At 38.3% G+C, this 21,229-nt stretch overlaps 2 protein-coding genes across 2 annotated transcripts; one reads left to right on the forward strand and one right to left on the reverse strand.

Moving 5' to 3' along the window:
• Positions 1 to 421: 421 nt before the first annotated feature.
• CD59 (CD59 molecule (CD59 blood group)) lies at positions 422 to 801 on the reverse strand. The gene is given in 2 exon segments (XM_027080045.1): positions 422 to 603; positions 606 to 801. Coding segments are annotated over 2 exon segments (369 nt in total). The 5' UTR covers positions 793 to 801.
• Positions 802 to 17,682: 16,881 nt separating this feature from the next.
• CGA (glycoprotein hormones, alpha polypeptide) lies at positions 17,683 to 19,906 on the forward strand. The gene is made up of 3 exons (XM_027080058.1): positions 17,683 to 17,785; positions 18,955 to 19,139; positions 19,559 to 19,906. Exons 1-3 carry the CDS (start codon positions 17,686 to 17,688, stop codon positions 19,634 to 19,636), a joined length of 363 nt encoding a protein of 120 aa, XP_026935859.1. The 5' UTR covers positions 17,683 to 17,685; the 3' UTR covers positions 19,637 to 19,906.
• The last annotated feature ends 1,323 nt before the right edge of the window (positions 19,907 to 21,229 follow it).

Here is a 21,229-nt window from a genome sequence, read left to right on the forward strand (position 1 = left end):
CAATACAGGGGCCATGAAAAGCAAGAAAAAAGCATGCCTTGTGAGAGAGACTGTTGAAAAGGAGGCCCCTGCCCCAGTCTCCCAAAAAAGTACTGATCACATTAACTACATCCAAGGAACCAGAGGGAAATAACTGAGGATCGCAGAGAATCTGCTCGAGCTCATAGTAAGAAGCATGCAACCTTCCTCAAATCACATGCGCTTCACTCAAACTTTTTCCCTCACACAGGTCTTCTCTGCTAATAGGACTGGTCCTCAGCATCTCTCTGAGTTCCTCTCTCTTATCTGAGTTGCTCAAGCTAGTTTTAGTCTTTCCCAACAGGATCCAGTTGGAAAATATAAAGCCTTTGGAATGCAGCCGCACAGGAAATAAGGCATATACAGAAACAGGAGATTTAGGAGAAGCCCTCCTGGTGTTGATTTAGAGACAAAAGTGCCAGACTGCCACCAGCAGCAGGATGCCCAGCAGAGCTGTTTTCCCTGATATACTCGTCCCATCACTTTTGTTACACAGGTTCTCCTGGCAGCAGCGGTACTGAAGCTCCTTCTCCCCTAAGCCTTTTGCAATGGCTTCCAAACTGCAGCGGTCAAACATCCAACACTGTAGTAAGTTTTTGGTGGCATGGCTTTAACGATGAAACAAGTATCTTGATTATGTGAACAACTGACGACCGTAGTGCAGCCATTAGCTGGGTTAATACTGCTGTAGCACTCCAGGCTGTGACCTACATGGCAGAGGACAGCCAGGATGAACAGGAGCCCAAGCGGGACGAACCCTCCTTTGCTTCCCATCGTGACCAGCTACAGATTCTTATGGCTCCTGTCATCCGCTTCAGTGTGGCTACTCCTGCTACTGTACTATGTTAAAAGTATGGCTAGATCTGCATAATATATGGATACGGAAAAAACCACCAAGATACACTGTTAGATTTAAAAAGAAAAAGGAAGGTAGGACACTAAACAATGTGTATATTATGTTTCTGTTTGTATATAGCAAAACCCCAGAAAATGTGTTTATATACACAGATAATTTCTGGAAACATTAAGAAATTGTTAAAAATGGATACCTTTGAGAATGGGAGTGAGGATTTTGGGGTAGGAGGAAGACTTACTTTTCATTGGAAATACTCTTGTATTGCTTCAAAACTTAAAATCACGTAGTATATCTTTGGAATTATATTTGGAATTTGGAATTACATGAAGCAAAAGCTACTTGAAAAAGCAAGCGTTTTACATACCTCAGCTGTTCTTCTGATTACAGCATAATGTTTGTGATAATCATACTTTGCTATCAGAAACATCAAATTATGTTTTATAAAACAAATCAACTAATCATATGAAACATTTACAAAGGTGGTTATGTTGAAAAAGAATTCAGTATGTAAATGACAAAACGTCATTAGGAAAAATCCATGCATTTAGCATAGCTGGTATGTACTTCACTGTGTCATACCGCTATGCAAAGATGTTCCTGACACCTCCTCTGTACCACGACATGCTTTCAGGACTTTGCCTAGTAAAGGTGGCTATTGGCCTTGTCATCCTGAAACCGTGTAACTCCAACTGGGACTTGAACCCACACACTGGGACTTGAACCCATGTTCTTTTAACTGAGATCACACACCTGGTCTCAGGACTTAATGAAGCTCAGGTTCTTGATGTCTCATCGCAGAAAGAATTCAGTGAGAGACAAAGTGATAGGTAAGAAGTGGATTTATTTAGAGAGAAACACACTCCACAGACAGAGTGTGGGCCATCTCAGAAGGCAAGAGCAGCCCCAGGGTATGGGGTTGCCAGTTTTTATAGGGCTGGGTAATTTCACAGGCTACTAAGTGGGAGGAGTATTCCAACTATTTTGGGGAAGGGGTGGGGATTTCGAGGAATTGGGTCACCACCCACTCTTTGACCTTATGGTCAGACTTGGAACTGTCATGGCTCCTGTGGGTGTGTCATTTAGCTTGCTGATGTGTTACAATGAACATATACTGAGGCTCAAGGTCTAGTGGAAGTCCACTCATCCGTCTGCCATCTTGCACCTACTTGGTTCTAATCAGTTTATGTTGTGTCCTCAAACTAAGTCATTCTTTTTTATTTTTTTTTTTTGCGGTATGCGGGCCTCTCACTGTTGTGGCCTCTCCCACTGCGGAGCACAGGCTCCGGACGCGCAGGCTCAGTGGCCATGGCTCACGGGCCTAGCCGCTCCGCGGCATGTGGGATCTTCCCAGACCAGGGCACGAACCCGTGTCCCCTGCATCGGCAGGCAGACTCTCAACCACTGCGCCACCAGGGAAGCCCTAGGTCATTCTTTTAAGGGTGGTGCCCCGCCCCCTTCCCTCCTGTTTCAATCGTGTAAGCAGATAAGTTATGGAGTCCCCAGAGAAAGAGAACCAGGAATGGCTTTCTTGACATAAGAGAAGCCATTTTGGCCTAAGCCGTTGTGTGATCTCAGGTGGGCAGGGTCAGGATGTTTCCCTGTGAGCTGAACAAAGGCACTTTAGTTTAACATTCAGGCAGAGTGGCAGCGTTCCCCAAGGCATGCCATTATGTATGCTTATAGCTATAGACAGTATCCTTTTGGTGATTATAGTAACAAAAGCAACGGAAAACAAAGGTTGAAGTAAAAGAAACAGATCCAACATGGGGTCAGATTTTTGTTCTTCTCCGTTACAAAAGGTCAAAAGGAGAGAGGAGACGCCAGTCCATTGTCCTACCAACCTCCTAGAACCCTTCTTGCTGAAATCAGTCTTGAGCCATGCGTGTGCCATCAGGAAGGACCTTGAGTCAGAGTGATTGGCCAGAGACAACCTGGAACTAACCCCATCACCATAAAACCTGAGTCTGCGAGCCACATGGCAGAGCAGTTCTCATGGGCTCCCTTACCCTGCTGCTCTCTGCCTGGGTGCCCCTTTCCAGGAAAGTCTCTTGCTTGTCAGCATGTGTGTCTCCTGGGACAATTCATTTTTGAGTGTTAGACAAGTGCTCACTCTTGGGCCCTGGAAGGGGTCCCTCTTCCTTCAACGAATGGAGTCTTGAACTATTTTAGGATCACAACCCTAAAAGCAGGATAGACGCAGCCACAGCCATAGCCTGAAGTGCTTGGTGGGTTTTAGGAAGACAATGTACTGGGAATCTTGGAGCTAAGCGTTCCTCAGCTGGCAAGCCATAACATATGTAATTTCTGTTTAGGAAGAAACTGAGTTTTACAAAAGTGAAACGAGGAGGGGAAAGGCACAAATATTGAGAACCAATCAGTCCTTCTCAGCATTGCCTCATGCCTTCTCCATGCATCCTTATTAAAGCCAGATGCACATTTAATTTTAGAAAAGTCTAAATAGGTGTGTGTTTTATTTTTCTGTTTTCTACTGGAGTAATGTTGTAAGCTTAGAAATGCTCTATATCTAGCATCTGAAATTTACAGCTCTTCTGTTTTAAGTAAACATCAGGTACTTAGCTAATTAAATGTAATGCTTGTAGGATCCTGTTTATAGGAAAGTGTCAACTTTCAGGATGTTGTGTATAAGTCTTGATAAAATTATGTAGAAAATAACAGCGTACTCTTGTTTCATAGGCTGACCTTGCAGTCAACACCACCTGGAAATGGCTCAAAACAAAAAATGATCGAAGGGCTGAAACGAGATAAGATCAAATTGATGTCATGGTAATTACACAAAGTACCATTCAATCATTGGATGGAATTTACTGTTGATCCCTGGACTTAGATGCAGGTGGGAACATGCAGTTTTTATTACTCTGCTGGTATATAAGACAGGTGAGGACTTTATTAAGAGCAGTTACTGAGAAATCACAAGACGAAGCTAAAATCCCTCTTCAGATCCACAGTCAACTGCCCTGACCACATCCTGCAAAAAATCCAGAGGAAGGTAATATGAATGAAATAATTTGGGGGATTTTAATTAAGGAGTAAAATATTTGAGAATACAAGGGAGCTGGTTGTGCATAAACCTTAGTAAGAAGACAGGCATTTACACATTCTCTTTTCAGCACTCATGATTGAATTGGGAGGAAGTCTGCAAAATTGTGGTCTGTGATCACAGGCTAAGATGTTATCTAACTGAAGCCAGAAACCAACTGTCTCCTGCTGTGATGTGTGAGTGCCTGTCAGTAACTAAAAAGTTTTCTCAAGAAAAATTGGATGTCATTTGAAAGGCATTCTTTGGAGTGGCTTCCAGGGGTCAGGAAGAGGAGGGAGGAGACATGTAAGTTGCTGATATTGTTTTGTCATCAGTTTTTAAATGACACATAACTACATCTTCAAACTGGTCAATGGTAAAGCAGCTCACCTGTTCAGCGGAATGAACATAGCTTCTGATATTTTTTGAATAGACCCTCTTGGGTAGACTTGAATTGTAACATTGAAATGTCTTGAACAACATTGTTTCCTTTTTCTTCTTTCATAGAATGCCACAAAAATAAGAGTCGGTAGTATTTCTCACTATTACTGATGGACCTTGCAATTCTACATCACTTGGCTAAGTCTAATTGGTTTGTTCCACAGAGAGTTTCTAGAAATGTTTGCTAACTTTAGTTATATTTGCTCAGTGCTGCTTGGAATGGCAGCTGGTTAGGAAATTAGGACTAGAAAATAAAAGTGCTCCTTTGTCCCTCCTTATTAATGTTGAGGATACAAGATTTGGGTACATGGAAGAATTATGAACTCACACTACATGGGTCCTCAGGAATACTGAAGCTCCATTTCACTTTCATGGAAACTATTGTTTCCTAAGCTCTACAATCTTCTCCTCAATCCAAAAAGAAGATGTTTTATATTAGAACAGAGGAATATTCTTAAGTTTCTGGAGATATCTTTTAAATAATTACTTAACATCAACTCAATTATTCAAAATATTGGTCATCCAAATTGATTGTAATACTTTGCTATAGTTTTGAATTATTTTTAAATGATAAGAATAACCACCATTTATGAAAAGTTTATGTGTCTTCATTTCATTTCCTTAACTTTGGTTTTGGTTTCTTTTCTTTCTTTTCTTTTTTTTTTTCAGTAACAGAGTCGTTTAAATTTTGAGTCATATTTCTCACCATTTCTTGCTGAAAAAGGTAGCATGTGAAGTGTTAGAAAAGCAATTTATTATATTCCAGAACAGCTTCTCAGTTTCCTTGTACATTTCTCAAATTTACATGAAAACTCAAAGTAAGAGCTAGGAAACAGAAATAGTAAAATTAGAACGTAATATGTGCATTTTGTTCAAAAGTAGATCAAGATAATCAGCTTTCACAAAGAGAAAATGTACAGGAATCAGCTGATATTTCCATTGAGAACAGCATGACCTATAGCACCATACCTCCATTTTTATAGATTGTGAATCCCAGAGTAGTTTGCTATCAACTTATGATCCTTGCAAATTCTGGTTTTGGTGTGTAACATTTCAGCATTCCCCATCATAATGTTGCACAAAATAATCCAGTAATTTCTTGATTCATCAGACTCAGAGATGACATTATAGAAATGCTCTAGCATCCGCTGTGCACTGGGGTAGGAGGAGGAGAGAGAGAAGAGGGCGCTTAGGCCAGAGCGGGAGCAGAATCAAGGGCAATATTATGACCTGATTTGAAAAGACAACAGTAACATCATGATCCATGCTTAAATCAACGCCCTAAAGAGAATGGATTAACTGTGTGTTTCTAGGCTATAAAGGTAGTATAGGTGAAAGGGTACTATCTTAGGATCAGACCACTTTCCAGTTGACTTTGGCAAATCCTTTTACCTCTCTCAAGTGTAGTTTTCTAGTCTACGAGATAGGTGACATAGTAGTGCTTTCCCCAAAGAAGTGTAAAGAGAATCAAACAAGGGAAATGGATATGAAAGCCAATGCTTGGCCCCCGCCAGTCACTCCCCGCCAATCAGACACTAGTCCTCATGCCTTGGTCAGGTGTAAAGTGCCTCTTTATATGAATGAAATGTCTTTCTTAAGGCTGTTCTGAAGAAGGTGAAGTCAGATAAATATGCAAAATAAACAATCACACGAGCAAGTTATATTTGAGCTGGTATAACGTAATATTACTCTAAAAAAAAAGATGTCAGCATTCTATTTAGGGATATACCACCTGAAAAAAAAACATTTAAGAAGTTCATTGTGAAATATAAAGTTTTGAAGGCAGTGTAGTAAAATGCGGTTCAGAGCTTGGAGTTGTAAAGAGACATTCTAAAATCTTAGGTCTGGGCTACCCTGGTGGCACAGTGGTTGAGAGTTCGCCTGCCGATGCAGGGCACACGGGTTCGTGCCCCGGTCCGGGAGAATCCCATATGCCGTGGAGTGGCTGGGCCCGTGAGCCATGGCCGCTGAGCCTGCACGTCCGGAGCCTGTGCTCCGCAGCAATGGGAGAGCCCGCAGAAGTGAGAGGCCCGCGTACCGAAAAAAAAAAAAAAAAAGATAAAATCTTAGGTCTGCCGGTGGTGAATTTTGTGACTTTGTATAGGTTACCTCTGGAATTCTCGTATCTGCCAAAATGAGAAGAATACCTCACAGGGTTGTCATGAGTATTGAATATATTTATGTGTTCAAGGTGCTCAAAAGAATACCTAGCACACACAAGTGCTCAATTAATGGTTGGTATTCTTTTTAATGTAGAAGTTATTATTACCAAATTCAGTATGGCAGATACTGTGGGCAATGCTAACTCAGAATTTTTTTTCACACTTTGTTAGATTTTCCCTAATAGATTAACTGAATCTGTGTTATATAAATCACACCCCACAGAGGAAAAGTACCGGAAGAAAGTGGAGAGACAAGACCGGCGTCCCATATCTCAAACCCTGGAGGAGAAATTTTTGTTATAAGAGACAGTGGTTGTTCCAGTTATCTATTACTGTGCATCAAAGTACTGAAAAGCTTAGTGGGTAAAACAAGAAGTTATAATTCTCTCTCAAGGCCCTGCAGGTGGATTGGGCTCAACTGGGCCGTTCTTAACTTGGATTTCTCATGCATTTGTGATCAGATATTGGCTGGGGCTGGAGTCATCTGAAGGCTCGACTGGGCTGGTCATCCAAATGGCTTCTTCACTCATTATTTCTTGGCCTCTTTCTCTTTCTCTGTGTGGCATCTCGTTCTCCAGGGCCGGTCCACGTGGCTTATAGCCTTCTTATTGTGTGGTGGTCTCAGACTAGTAGCACTTCTTACACAGCAACTGGCTTCTAAGACACAGGAAGCAGAAACTGCCAGGTCAGTGCAGGGCTACTCCCACGACTGGCCCAGTGTTGTACTGGTGTAAGGGACACTCTCATGACTGCCTTATTCTATTGGTGTAAGTAGTCATAGGGCCCCCCTAGGTCAACGGGATACAAAGACAGACACACCACTTTTCCATATGGAAGTGGCAAGGTCATACTGCAGAGTGAATGTGGGCTGAGAATATTTTTGTGGCCATCTTTGGTAAGTACACCTGCCATAGCAGAGAAAACAGGGGCAATAAACAATAAGGGGCTTCTCTTTGCAGTTCTGCTCTGTTTTTTTTTTTAACTATTATTTATTTTTATTTTTGGCTGCACCGCGCAGCACGTGGGATCTTAGTTCCCCAACCAGGGATCGAACCCATGGGCCCTGCAGTGGAAACGTGGAGTCCCAACCACTGGACCTCTAGGGAATTCCCTGCTTTGTTTTTATCACAGAAAAAAATGCTTATAATGTGAGGTGCTGGGGTTGAGAAATCTACAAACCCAGCCTGTCCATTCTATTATTGAGAGACTTTAAGGTAAATTAAATGTTTCTATAATCTAGTGCTTTTAAATGGAAATGATACTTGGTGTGTCAAAAGATTGCACAAAAACAGCTCAAATAAAAAACAAAATGTAATGCACAAATTTTTAAAGTTACAAGAATGATTCTTATATTGCTATAATAATGCTCTGTATAAAACTTTTCTGGCCTTTGGATGTTTTACTTTTCCGAGTGATAAGTTGACACTACTTAATGTTTTGCTCCTGATAGCATTTATTACTGCAATAATGTTAATTTTAAAAATTGGGTATTTTGAAACTACAAATATTTGAAGTTCTCATTTACAACAATATTTTGTGGTACATAGAGTTTGTCCTATCAAAATTTCTCGTTGATTTAGTTTGCAGACAATTTAAAAAATGCTGATGTGCTAGAAAAGCCAGAAGGGTAATGGAAGAACTAAGATTTTAATTACATAATTATGTTAACATTGTAAAGTGCCTTAAAATAACAATTAAAGCAGAAAGTGTACATCTTATTTTAACCTTAAATTTAGTCAGTTAAGAAGCTTCTCAAAATATGATTGTTACAAGAATCGTCATAAAGGAATTGAAATTTTTATAATCCTATGAGCACTTCAATTTCCTTCTAAATACTGCCTGCTCCTTTTCTTTTTAAAAAAATAAATATTTATAGGTCATCTTTTGTTCTGTCTGTTTTTATGGAAACCCCTGGGGTTTTTTGTTTGTTTGTTTTTTTGCAAAGTATACCTGTACAAGTTGTACTTTATATGTCTTTTGCCTCTAAGACCCCCTTTTTTCCCTCTTTCTCTTCATTTCATCTGGAAAATTAAGTCGGCTCCCTTTTAGAATTTTGCGAAGCCAAAAAATACTGTTAAGTAATTGATAAACAGAAATCCCACCCCAAATACAGCTGCTGAACTGTGTGACATCACTTATTTTCCTCTGGACACTTTGGGGATACACTATTTGCAACCCCTGTGATTAGGCTGGGGAAGTTATGAGGACTGCTGAATACACAAAGCTCCTGTACAAATGTTAAAACAGTAAAACATATATTTACTACCGTCGTGCTTCTCTTCCCCATGAAATACGTGTTCTTTATTCTCATTAGTTTTTCACCTCTCCATTTTCCTGTCCCCAGCCTATCAAATGTTTCAACATCTACGAATGCTTTTACTACAGCATTCATTGCTCTCACTCACAGTCATTTGCCTTTGTATCTGGGTCAGAGAGCAGGAAACTTATTCATATTTGTGTCACCCATACTTGGCACAGTGCCTGGCACGTAGCAGGTACTTATTCAAAGTCTTTAAATCTTTCAAATGTTCAATTTGGACCTTAAATTTTGCACTTTACAATGTTGAACTGTCAAATCATCCAAAACTCATCTTTTCATAAAATAGAGAAAGCATTAATTATCTATATCAAAGAATGAATGAGGGGATTTGAGACAGATCATGGGAGTATTAACCGTTTGTCTCTCAGCCATCCTTCGACGATCAGTGAATGCGATACTGGGTCTCAAGGTCACTCTAGTGCCTAGGAGCAATATTTGAATGTCTACTTCGAAGAACTGAGAACTTGTTGGATTACTGAGCTTGGGGGCTGGAGTATGGGATCACAGAAGACATTCACTGCTCGACCTGGGATTCAGAACATGTTACAAGAACAGGGTAAAAACCCACTTGCTGCAACTAGAGGACATGAAGAAAGAAAACTAGTAGCCAAGGCTACTCCAAGTTGAGTTTCCTGATCACTGACCCCAGACTCTTTAAATTCGTCCAGCAGGAGACATCAGTGGTCACTCGGTGGGACGTGGAGGTGAGCCTGTTCGGGGACTGGCTCCATGGGAGGTGGTGGGATGAAGGATGAAGGGTGCTGAACGTCCACTTATCCTTGCGATGCTCCACCTTCGTATCTCTCATCCAGGCTGAACTATTGCTATTCGCTGGACCAGGCAAGATGCTAAAACTTACAGGCCTCTCCTCTGTTTAACAAACAATTCTTACATACCTATCTCATGCCAGGCAGTGTGCTGGGGATTAAAGTCTTTGCTTTCAAGGGTCCTTTTCATTAGTGATCCTTCACTGAAGGCTGCCTACTTTTCTTCTTATTGGTAGTTTGGGGCTGGGCTAGATGGGGCTAATGAAGTGAAACCTTAGGTTAACTCTCTAGAAATCAGTTAGATTTAATCTGTTTTGTTAACAAAGAATTATGCCTCTACCCTAGCCAGTCATCTCAAAAATGTGCTATGAGTCAGTTGGGCTTCCTGGTGTGGAGAGTATGGGTGAGTCACCCCATCTACCAACACCATTAGAAAAATCGAAAACCTTACTCTTCGGCAGTGGGGGAGCAATGGCAGCATCTTTGCAGGTGAATGAAGACCAGGATGTCACATTGTACCAAACACTTGTCTTCTTGGAACAATCTTATATATATATATATGTATATGTACATATATGTATATTTGTGTACATACATGCATGTACACATATATACACACATCCATATATGTGTGTGTATGTATATTTAATTTGCCTTGAAACCTTTCAGTAATAGGATTGACAGGCTGGGATGATAGATTTCTCAGTCCTGGCACCTTACCTTATAAACACTTTTTTTCTGTGATAAAAACAGAACAGAGGAGCTGCAAAGAGAAACCCCCTTATTGTTCATTGTCCTGAAGTGTTCACTGCTATGGCAGGTGTACTTTTCAAAACGGGCCAGAAAAAAATCTCAGTCTAAATTCATTCTGCAGTATGACTTTGCCACTCCCACATCAAAACGTAGTGTCTATCTTTGTACCCTGTTTGATAGATGGGGTTGGTGTGTATGTGTATGGTACTTGGTGTGTCAAGATATGTAGAGAGAGAGATATATAGATATATACTGATGTCCATATGTGTGTGTGTATGGTACACTGCTATTTACCTATTATATAAATCATTTAATACATGAATTATATATTAATGTATATAATCACAATAAATAATACGCAAACATATTAAATAATAATAGTAAGTTTAACATTGTAAATCAACTATACTTCTATGAAAAATAAAAAAAAATAATAGTAAATCATGGCAATAATATTCTTTAATACTTTTAAGAATGCTATCTTTTCCTTACAGAGTCTTATTATATTAAGAACATAAATTTGCCCACATACCTAGTTTGATATAAAGTAACAGATACCCAGTTGAAACACTGAAGCTCTTATATATGCTTTCTATTAATGTTTTCTTTTGAATTCTTATGACTTTTGTATCTTAGCATAAAATGGCTCTTACCTGTGGCATATTTAACACTTAGACATTTATGTATTAGCCAGCTATAAATTCTATAGCTAAGTGAGAATATATCATCTCTAATGAATTTATTATCTGAAAATATTTTATTTTATTAAACACTTATTCTAAGTTGTCATTCAAGAGTTATCTTGTTTCTCAGTATGAATGACAGCTCTACATAAGCAACTTTTGATTGATACTGTTACTGTTCTAAAGTCCCGATGCAACACAACTGCATCTACTCTGTGCAAGACCTTGTGCTAGGATGGGGGTGGGTTAGAGGGGCACAGTTTCTACCCTTAAGAAGCTTTACATGGATGGAAAGACAAACAGGTATATAACTAGCTAGAGTTCAGGACAGACTGTGGAACTTCATCTAAGAATTATAAGCAAAGTGATGGATAAATGCAGTGGAGAGTTATTTATTCTCTCTTTGGGCTTGGATGAAACCTTCACAATGAAGCTGGTGGCTGGGCAGCTCCTTAAAAAACTCTGAGGTGGATGGCTGAGAACGGGGAGAGAGGCCTTACAGGTCAAGTCGAGAATACACACATTTTCTTGGCCTCATTTTATTCTGATGGGGCAGGTGGCAGGAGGTGAGGGTGTGTTGAGTGGGTGTTGGAGGCGCACTGTAGGGCTGGATATATAGAGTCTGTGATGCCTGCAGTGTTCTCACTTGGAATACCAAGAGGCTGAGATTAGTACATCTGATTTAGATTGAGCATGTTTTGCAAAATAGCATAAATCCCAGCTGAACATAATTATTGTTCCTGCCCTGGGTCTTAATGTTTTTCTTCCATATTCCAAAACAGAAAGGCCTAAGGGTGATTAGGCTGATGAAAACATTTATTAAAATGTTTTCGGAAACACCTAGAATTTGAGGGTTAATCCCTTTCTGCTTGGTTAATCTCATCTCTTTTTAAAATAAAGACAAAGCCGTTTCTGTTATTGAAAGCTAAAGGAATGGTGACTTTGGTTCTGCTTTTTCAATCTTCTCTTCACTTTATCATAAAGCAAATCCTAAAATATGCATCCGTTTCATGCTCTCACTTTCTGCAATCTTGTTATAAATGCTTCTCTCTGAATTAATTCTGATATAATTGTTCACTGCATAATGCTGAATTTTCATAATATATGAGCTGCAATATCAAAGCACAAAAATGATACTAATTTAAAAAGGAAACCAGTTTCAATTCTGAAATTTTCCTTGTGGCTTTGTATATCACTTAAGAAGTGGTTCTCAAATTTCAGCTCTTAGAATCTGTTTATGATCTTAAAGATTATCGAAGAGCTCAAAGAATATTTTTAATGAGTTTATATTTATCAATAGTTACTGATATAGAAATTATGTTGGAAAAAGTTTTAAAATATTTATTCCTTTTTTTTTTTTGGCCACATGGCTTGTGGGATCTTATTTCCCTGACCAGGGATTGAACCCAGGCCCTCAGCAGTGAAAGCACCAAGCACTGGACTGCCAGGGAATTCCCAGAAATATTTATTCCTTTAAAAACAACAATTTAAAACCCATCACATGTTAACACAAATACAATATATTTATAAAAAATGACAATTTCCAAAACAAAAAAAGTCAGTGAGAAGAGTGGCATTGTTTTACCTTTTTGCAATTTTTTTTTTTTTTGGCCACATCCTGAGGCTTGTGGGGATCTTCAGTCCCCCAACCAGGGACTGAACCTGAGGTCATGGCAGTGAAAGCGTCAAGTCCCAACTGCTGGACCACCAGGGAATTCCCTCTTTTTGAAAATTTAAAAAGTACAGGGCTAATAGAACACAGCTACATTCTCAGGTGCTTCTTTATTCAATCTGTTGCAATATCACATGTCATGTAGCCTCTAGAAATTTCTCTGAACACTCATGAGGGGATGAGAGTGAAAAATCCAAACAGCATCTTAGTATTATTATGAAAATAATTTTGACCTCACAGACCCACTAAAAGTGTTTAGGGTCCCCAGATCTCACTTTGAGAGCCACTGACTTAGGACAATATTTATTCAGTGTTAATTATGGGTGAAGATAAATAAAATCCATAATTACTTGTGTATAAGTATATAAATCAGGTAGAAATAATGACGTACATATGTTTTAGCCTTACCAACACGTAAACAGTCTGTTTTCTGTATTATAAACTGTTGGTTCTACTGTCTGACAAATTATTCTTACAAGATACATGGGTTGATATAAACATCTAGCAAAAACATGGTCTTATGTCAGTCTACATGAAAAATAACCACAGGTTTTGAATCACATGGAATTATAAATCTCATTCTGAAATTTTTTTAAAAGAAATTTTGGTTTTGATAAATTATAGATTTAGAGGAAGTTGCGCCCCCGCCCCGCCCCCCACCCCCGGCCCAAAAAATGTACAGGGAAGTCCTGAGTATCCTTTAGCTAGTTCCTTCAATGATAATACCTTCCAAAACTATAGTACAAGGGGAAAACCAGGAAATTGACATTGGTACAACCCACAGAGTTTATTTGGATTTCACTAGTATTGTGTGTATGTGTGTGTTTCTCTGCAATTTCATCCCATGTTAGATTGTGACACTATCACAATCAAGATAAAGAACTGTTCCATCACCACAAGGCTCCCGGTTGTATCTTTTTTTTTTTTTTTTTTTTTTAACATCTTTATTGGAGTATAATTGCTTTACAATGGTATGTTAGTTTCAGCTTCACAACAAAATGAATCAGTTATATATATACATATATTCCCATATCTCTTCCCGCTGCGTCTCCCTCCCTCCCACCCTCCCTATCCCACCTCTCCAGGCGGTCACAAAGCACCGAGCTGATCTCCCTGTGCTATGCGGCTGCTTCCCACTAGCTATCTACCTTACGTTTGGTAGTGTATATATGTCCATGCCTCTTTATCGCTTTGTCACCGTTTATCTTTGTATAGCCACATTTACTTACTCCCCTCAACTTCCTCCCCACATACTAACTCCTTGAAACTGCTAATGCAGCATCTCTATAATTTTATCAATTCAAGAGCGTTATATAAATGGAATCACACAGAATGCAACCTTCACTCAGCAGGATACCCTTGAGATCCATCCAAGTTGCATGTGTATCAATAACATGTTCCTATTTCTTGTTACATAGTATATAATCTGGTATTGGAAGTACCATTGTTTGCAGAGCCAACCATTCCTCTGCTGTTGGGCATTTGGACCATTTCCAGTTTGGGGCTATTATAAATAAAGATGCTATGACCCTTTTTATACGTTTTATTTGAACACAGTTTTCATTTCTCTGAGATAAATGCCCAAGTACAACTGCTGGGTTATATGGTAACTACATGTTCAGTTTTATAAGAAACTTCCAAACTATTTTCCAGAGGGCTGTACCATTTTATATTTCCACCAGAAACGTCTGAATTATCCTGTTTCTCTGCATCCATTTAGTGTTATTTTTATGTTAGCTAGCTGATAGGTATATAATATCTCATTGTGGTTTTAATTTGCATGTCCCTAATGGTTGATGTAGAATACATTAAATGTGCTTACTTGCCATCTATATATCTTCTCCAGTGCAATGCCCATTTTTCAACTGGATTTTTTAAATTGAGTTTTGCGAGTTCTTTATATATTCCAGATACTAGTCCTCTGTTAGACATATGGCTTGCAAACATTTTCTCTAAGTCCGTATCTTGTATTTTCATCCTCTTTGAGGATTAACCCATAATTTGGATGAGGTCTAATTTATCATTTTTTCCTTTTATGTATTTCATTGTCAACTCTAAAAACTATTCACCTAGCCCCTGCCCACCCTTCCCAATTTTTTCCTAAAAATTTTATAGTTTCACATTTTACAGTTAAGTCGATGATCCATTTTGAATTAATTTTCATATAAGGTATGAGATTTACATTAAGGTGTTTGTTTATATGTTTGTTTTGTTCTGTTTTTGTATTTGTTTTGCCTATGGATGTCCAATTGTTATAGCAGCCATTATTGAAAAAGTCGAAATCCTCTGTTAAATTGCTTTGGCATCTTTGTCAAAAGCCAGCTGGGCATATTTTTTGGTTCTCTATTCTGTTCCATTGGTCTGTGTATCCCTCTGCTAATATCATGCTGTTTTATTACTGTAGTTATAGAATAAGACAACAATGGCAAGACTGGTTCCTCCCACTTTGTTTCTAAAATTGTTTTAGCTATTCTAGATCCTAGTCGTAAACTTCTCTGTGTCTACAAAAGCTGTGCTAGGATTTTGATAGGTATTTCATTAAACACAGAAATCACTTTGGAGAGAATTGATGTCTTTACCATGTTGAGTCTTCCAATCTATGTACATGATATGTCTCTCTGTTTATTTAGGTCTTTAATTTACTTCATCAGTATTTTGTAATTTTCAGTGTACAAGTCCTGTCCATATTTTGTTAGATTTATACGTATTTTATTTTCTTTGGAGTGATTATAAATAGTATTGTGTTTTTAATTTGTTTCCACATTATTGTTTTTAGTATATAGAAATGTAGTTGATTTTTATGTGTTGTTTTTGTCATGCAATCTTGCTGAGCTCACTAATTAGTTCCAGAACATTATTTTGTAGGTTCCCTGTTTTGCTTTTTTTTTAAATGTAGATGATCATATCATCTATAAATAGGGATAGTTTTACTTCTTCATTTTAAATTTGTGTGCCTTAATTTCTTTTTCTTGCCATATTGTGCTGGCCAGAATGTCCAGCACTATATTGAATAAGAGTGTGAGAGTGGACATCCTTGCCATGTTCCTGATCTGAAGGGGAAAGCACTTGGTTTTTCACCATTAAGTGTGATGTTATCTGTAGGTTTTTGTAAATGCTCTTTATCAAGTTGAGAAAACCCTTTTGATTCTTGTTTGATGAGAGTTTTTATCATGAAAGAGTACTGGATGCTTTCAAATGCTTTCCTGTGTTGATTGATATAATCATATGATTTTTCTTTATTCTTTTGATATAGTGGATTACAATTAAGTGATTTTCAAATACTGAAACAGCCTTGAATACTGTGAATTATTTTCAGTTGGTTGTGTTGAATAATTCTTCTTATACATTACGGGGTTCAATTTGCTATTATTTTGTTTTGGATTTTTGCATCTAATTTCATGAGATATACCAGTCTCTTGTTTTCTTTTTTTTGTTCTGTATTTGTCTGGTTTTGGTGTCAGGGTAATCCTGGCCTCATAAACTGAGTTGGGAACTGTTCCCTTCTCTTCTATTTTATGAAAGTGACTCTGTAAAATTGGTGTTAATTCTTTAAATGTTCTGAATTGTCTTCTCATTGGTAATTAATTCTCTGTCTCTGTTATCTTTCATGGTTTGAACATAAGCAGTTTAAAAATAGGGATAAAAATCTGTCCCTTTCACATATATACAATGGAATATTACTCAGCCATAAAAAGAAATGAAATTGAGTTATTTGTAGTGAGGTGGATGGACCTAGAGTCTGTCATACAGAGTGAAGTCAGAAAGAGAAAAACAAATAACGTATGTTAACGCATATATATGGAATCTAAAAAAAAACAAATGGTACTGATGAACCTAGTTGCAGGGCAGGAATAAAGATGTAGACATAGAGAATGGACTTGAGGACACGGGGTGGGAGGGGGAAGCTGGGGCAAAGTGAGAGTAGCATTGACATGTATACACTACTGAATGTAAAATAGTTAGCTAGTGGGAAGCAGCAGCATAGCACAGGGAGATCAGCTCGGTGCTTTGCGATGACCTAGAGGGGTGGGATAGGGAAGGTGGGAGGGAGGCTCAAGAGGGAGGGGATATGGAGACATATATATGCACATGGCTGATTCACTTTGGTGTACGACAGAAACTAACACAGTATTGTGAAGCAATTATACTCCAATAAAGATCTATTAAAAATTTTTTGTCCCTTTTATCTTACATGAGATTTTTCTAGAACATGTAGGGATAAAACCCAGTTCTTAAATGCGGTGAGGTCAATGCCTGGATAAATGGTCAATCACTCAGCTGACCTTGCATAACCTGATCTCATGTACTCAGAATGCTTAGGTAAAGCTGTATCTACAGGTATAAATAAGTCAGGAAGTGGATTTAGGAGAACTTTGATTGATACTACCTGCTGTCTACTCTTGCCACATTGCTGGGGTAGCATTTACTTTGCACACTGATAACTAGCTTTACAGCCCAGCTACCGAAAGTGAATAAAAAGCAGGAGAGATATTATCCTTTCTTTCTGTTTTCCCAGCTGGGAATGTAGAGATGGGAAGGATGGGCTCAAATGCTTGTATATTTTATATATCATATATAAGCTTATCTATCTATCTATCTGTCTATGTATCCATCCATCCACCCACTCATATAGATATCCTTAGATATTATCTAGTTGAAATTTCATGTTTCATAAATAAGGACATTAAAGCTTCTTAACAGGATGTTAAGATCTTAAAAAGAGAACTTCTTGTTGTTATCATTATACCTGATTCTACTGGTTGATGTGAGAAGTAGGAAGAGTCAATTCTCTACCTCTTTCCAAAAGAGAAATTGCTTTTTTTATACATGGCTTTAGAGTGTATTGGGAGCTGTTAAGCAGAGGGGTCAAGACACTGATGACTATTACTATTACTATTAAAATTACTGGTTGTTGTTATGCCTGTTAAGCCAATTTTATAGTAACTTTTTTCCCATGTCTGTTTTGCAGAAGAGCCATGGATTACTACAGAAAATATGCAGCTGTCATTCTGGCCACATTGTCTGTGTTTCTGCAAATTCTCTATTCCTTTCCTGATGGAGAGTTTACAATGCAGGGTGTGTGACCAAACTTGGGTTTGCAGTAACAAGAAAGCACACATTTCTAGATGTACATCAATAACTCCATTAATTACATTTCTACCTCCTTTTCAAATGTGATAAATCTTTGCTGTTGGATATCTATCTAGGCACTTTTAGACTGTGAACATAAAATTAAACTAGGTTCCAAAAATGTACAGTGAAAATGATATCTTACATGTCCATTTAAATAGCAGCCTGTACATTTCCATCTGAAATAGATTCCTGATTATTCTTTATCTGAGTTTTACAAGCAGAAAGTGCTCCTTATTCAGTCTAGCTAGTTGACTTTTTTTCTGTTTTTTACATGTCTCCCAGAAGATTTGGGAGGATTTTAACATTGCCTTTGAAGACGAATTTTCAAATCAGTTTCAAATCAGTTAACAAGTGAGAAAACAAAACCATTTTATGCAGTAAATTTGTTTTGCTGTACTTTCTGAAAAATCTCATATAGTAGCTGATATAATTCCATCTGCTATGAAATTGTGAGCTACTATTGATGATGGTTTTTCTCTAGACAAGTGATAATATTTTAACCCCTGTTCCCAAGTGCAGATGCCTGATCTCATATCAGGCTGTGCCACTCACCATGCTTTCTTAATTCTGACACATGCTTTTCTTTGTCAGTATTTGGAGTTGCTATGGGGCAAAAACAATAGCAGATTCTAAATGGGAAAATATTTTGCCTCTGGGCAAAATCCTTCTTTCGGATGAGCATGGTGTTTTCATCTGTCAAGTTTTGCATTCCCTATAGACATACTATCAGCACTGGAATTGAGAAGTCATACTTAAAGAAAGAGAAACTACTGCTACTGAGATTTCCCATGCATATCTGCAAAAATCGTTTTACCATGAAAATAACTGTAGTCGGTACAAACAGATATTGTGTCTGAAGATGAACATACAGCCCAAAAGTATTGGGTTGGCCGAAAAGTTCGTCCGGGTTTTCCATATTACAGAAGAACCCGATGAACTTTTGGGTCAACCCAATATTTATTTATTTATTTAATTTCTTTTGATTTCCAATAGATAAAAAGAATATTTGCTGTCCCATAATGAGGAAAAATGTATAGTTTCTTTTAAAATTATTTTTGGATTATTTTACTCTTTGCCTTTTTTTTTTTTTCTTTCTTTTTTTCTGGTGATAGGCTGCCCGGAATGCAAGCTAAAGGAAAACAAATACTTCTCCAAGTTGGGTGCCCCAATCTATCAATGCATGGGCTGCTGCTTCTCCAGAGCATACCCCACTCCAGCGAGGTCCAAGAAGACAATGTTGGTCCCAAAGAACATCACCTCAGAAGCCACATGCTGTGTGGCCAAAGCATTTACCAAGGTGAGAACTGAAAGGGCCCCAGAAACTTTCTAACAGTTCAACCAGAGAAATGTCCTCAGAGCACATCCATGGGGTTTAATGCCAGAGGTATCTGATGACCCATGCTTTATTTGTAGAGTGAAGGGCTGCATTTGTCCGCTTTAATCAAAAGAGTCAGCAACCTTGTGGGCACAGGCTGGATTTATTCTGAATGAAGAGAGTAGGGGTAGAGGTGATGAGGGGCAGGTTGGGAGAGAGTATAGAATACTTAGTGCAAACCTAAGCTTTCAGAGTGAAAATATCAGCTGAAAAGGAGAATATGCAAATATAGCAAGCATCTATTTAATTCAGCTGGCTAGAGTCCATTTTATTTAACAGTTTTCAGTTTTGCCCACCTATCTATCTAGCTATATCTGTCGTCTTTTCCCCTTCCTCCTTAGGCTACAGTAATGGGAAATGCCAGAGTGGAGAATCACACTGAGTGCCACTGCAGTACTTGTTATTATCACAAATCTTAAAGAGTTTGCAAAGGGCCGTGTTGATGACTGCTGATTTCCTGGAGTGGAACATTAATTTGTTCAGTGTTTATGACTTTGCAAGATAAAACCCTCCTTTTCCTGACCGTACCATGTTTTACACGCTTTAAGAATATACTGCAGCTTTATTGCCTTTCTCTTTATCCTACAGTATAATCGGCAGTCTTGTTCTTTTCATTTGGAATGAAATACAGCATTTAGCATGACCATAAAAAGCTGGTTCCGCTGGAAATAAAGTCTTTTAAATCATCATTCTACCACTGAATTCTAATTTTTTCTGAAAAGTTTCAAGCCAGTTACTTTTTTTTTTTTACATCTTCATTGGAGTATAATTGCTTTACAATGGTGTGTTAGTTTCTGCTATATAACAAAGTGAATCAGTTATACGTATACATATGTTCCCATATCTCTTCCCTCTTGCGTCTCCCTCCCTCCCACCCTCCTTATCCCACCCATCTAGATGGTCACAAAGCACCGAGCTGATCTCCCTGTGCTATGCGGCTGCTTCCCACTAGCTATCTATTTTACGTTTGGTAGTGTATATATGTCCATGCCATTCTCTCACTTTGTCACAGCTTACCCTTCCCCCTCCCCATATCCTCAAGTCCATGCTCTAGTAGGTCTGTGTCTTTATTCCTGTCTTACCCCTAGGTTCTTCATGACATTTTTTTTTCTTAAATTCCATATATATGTGTTAGCATACGGTATTTGTTTTGCTCTTTCTGACTTACTTCACTCTGTATGACAGACTCTAGGTCTATCCACCTCATTACAAATAGCTCAATTTCGTTTCTTTTATAAGCCAGTTACTTTTAATAGGATTAATGGGAGGAAGTGAGCCAGTGTGGGCCCCTACATACTCAGTGACCCGACACTGGAGAATCTTGTTCCCACCAAGCCTTCCAGAGCAAGTGGTGAGTCCTTCGGCCAGTGTGCTAGTTATGAGACAATCCATTGGGGTGAAGGAAGAAAATATAACTTCTATTTCTATTCATTTTCACATTATCCCTTTAGATGACCATTTGAATGAATTTTATAGAAGTACAGATACATTAGTATGGTCATGCATGTACAGAATTTATCAATAAATAAATATGCAGATATTGAGGATGTTTGGTCTGAAACTTTTTTACTGGTAGAAGTTTTCAATCAGGAAAAAAAAAAAAAAAAAAAAAAAGGAAGAACACTGCTCTAGGGTTTGGTAAAGACAAAATCATCCCCAGCCTGAAGTTTCTATCCACTGGCTTATGCCTGACCAAAAAAAAAAATGCATCTTATTAGTTCCTGGCAGCCAGGTTGTAACCAAACAGAGGCTAAGGTAACGATATCATCCTCTTACATTCCATGTCCAGATCCTGATGGGAATGAACAAATGACGAGCAAAGAATTCACTGAGCACTCACTGTGGGCTAGGAGGAACAAACACTTTCACTTAGCTCTGTCCAAATGCTTAAGAGTAGTGCCATGCTTCAAAGTCACATTTATTGAGCATTTATACTTATAAACAGAGATAGATCATGGTTCTTACCCATTAAATTAGATTAGCTATGGTAGAGATCAAAGCCACCCAAAATT

The sequence above is a fragment of the Aethalodelphis obliquidens genome, unplaced genomic scaffold (assembly GCF_003676395.1).
Source record: "Aethalodelphis obliquidens isolate GAN/ISIS:26980383/991018 unplaced genomic scaffold, ASM367639v1 scaffold3, whole genome shotgun sequence".
Taxonomy (NCBI): Eukaryota; Metazoa; Chordata; class Mammalia; order Artiodactyla; family Delphinidae; genus Aethalodelphis; species Aethalodelphis obliquidens.

What these genes read in the sequence shown, in the direction of transcription:
- CGA (XM_027080058.1), top strand. Translation starts at nt 17,686, where the DNA reads ATGGATTACTACAGAAAATATGCAGCTGTCATTCTGGCCACATTGTCT. An exon ending in TGGAGAGTTTACAATGCAGG is followed by an intron (nt 17,786 to 18,954) that starts GTGTGTGACCAA and finishes TTCTGGTGATAG; the next exon opens with GCTGCCCGGAATGCAAGCTA. An exon ending in TGGCCAAAGCATTTACCAAG is followed by an intron (nt 19,140 to 19,558) that starts GTGAGAACTGAA and finishes CTTCCTCCTTAG; the next exon opens with GCTACAGTAATGGGAAATGC.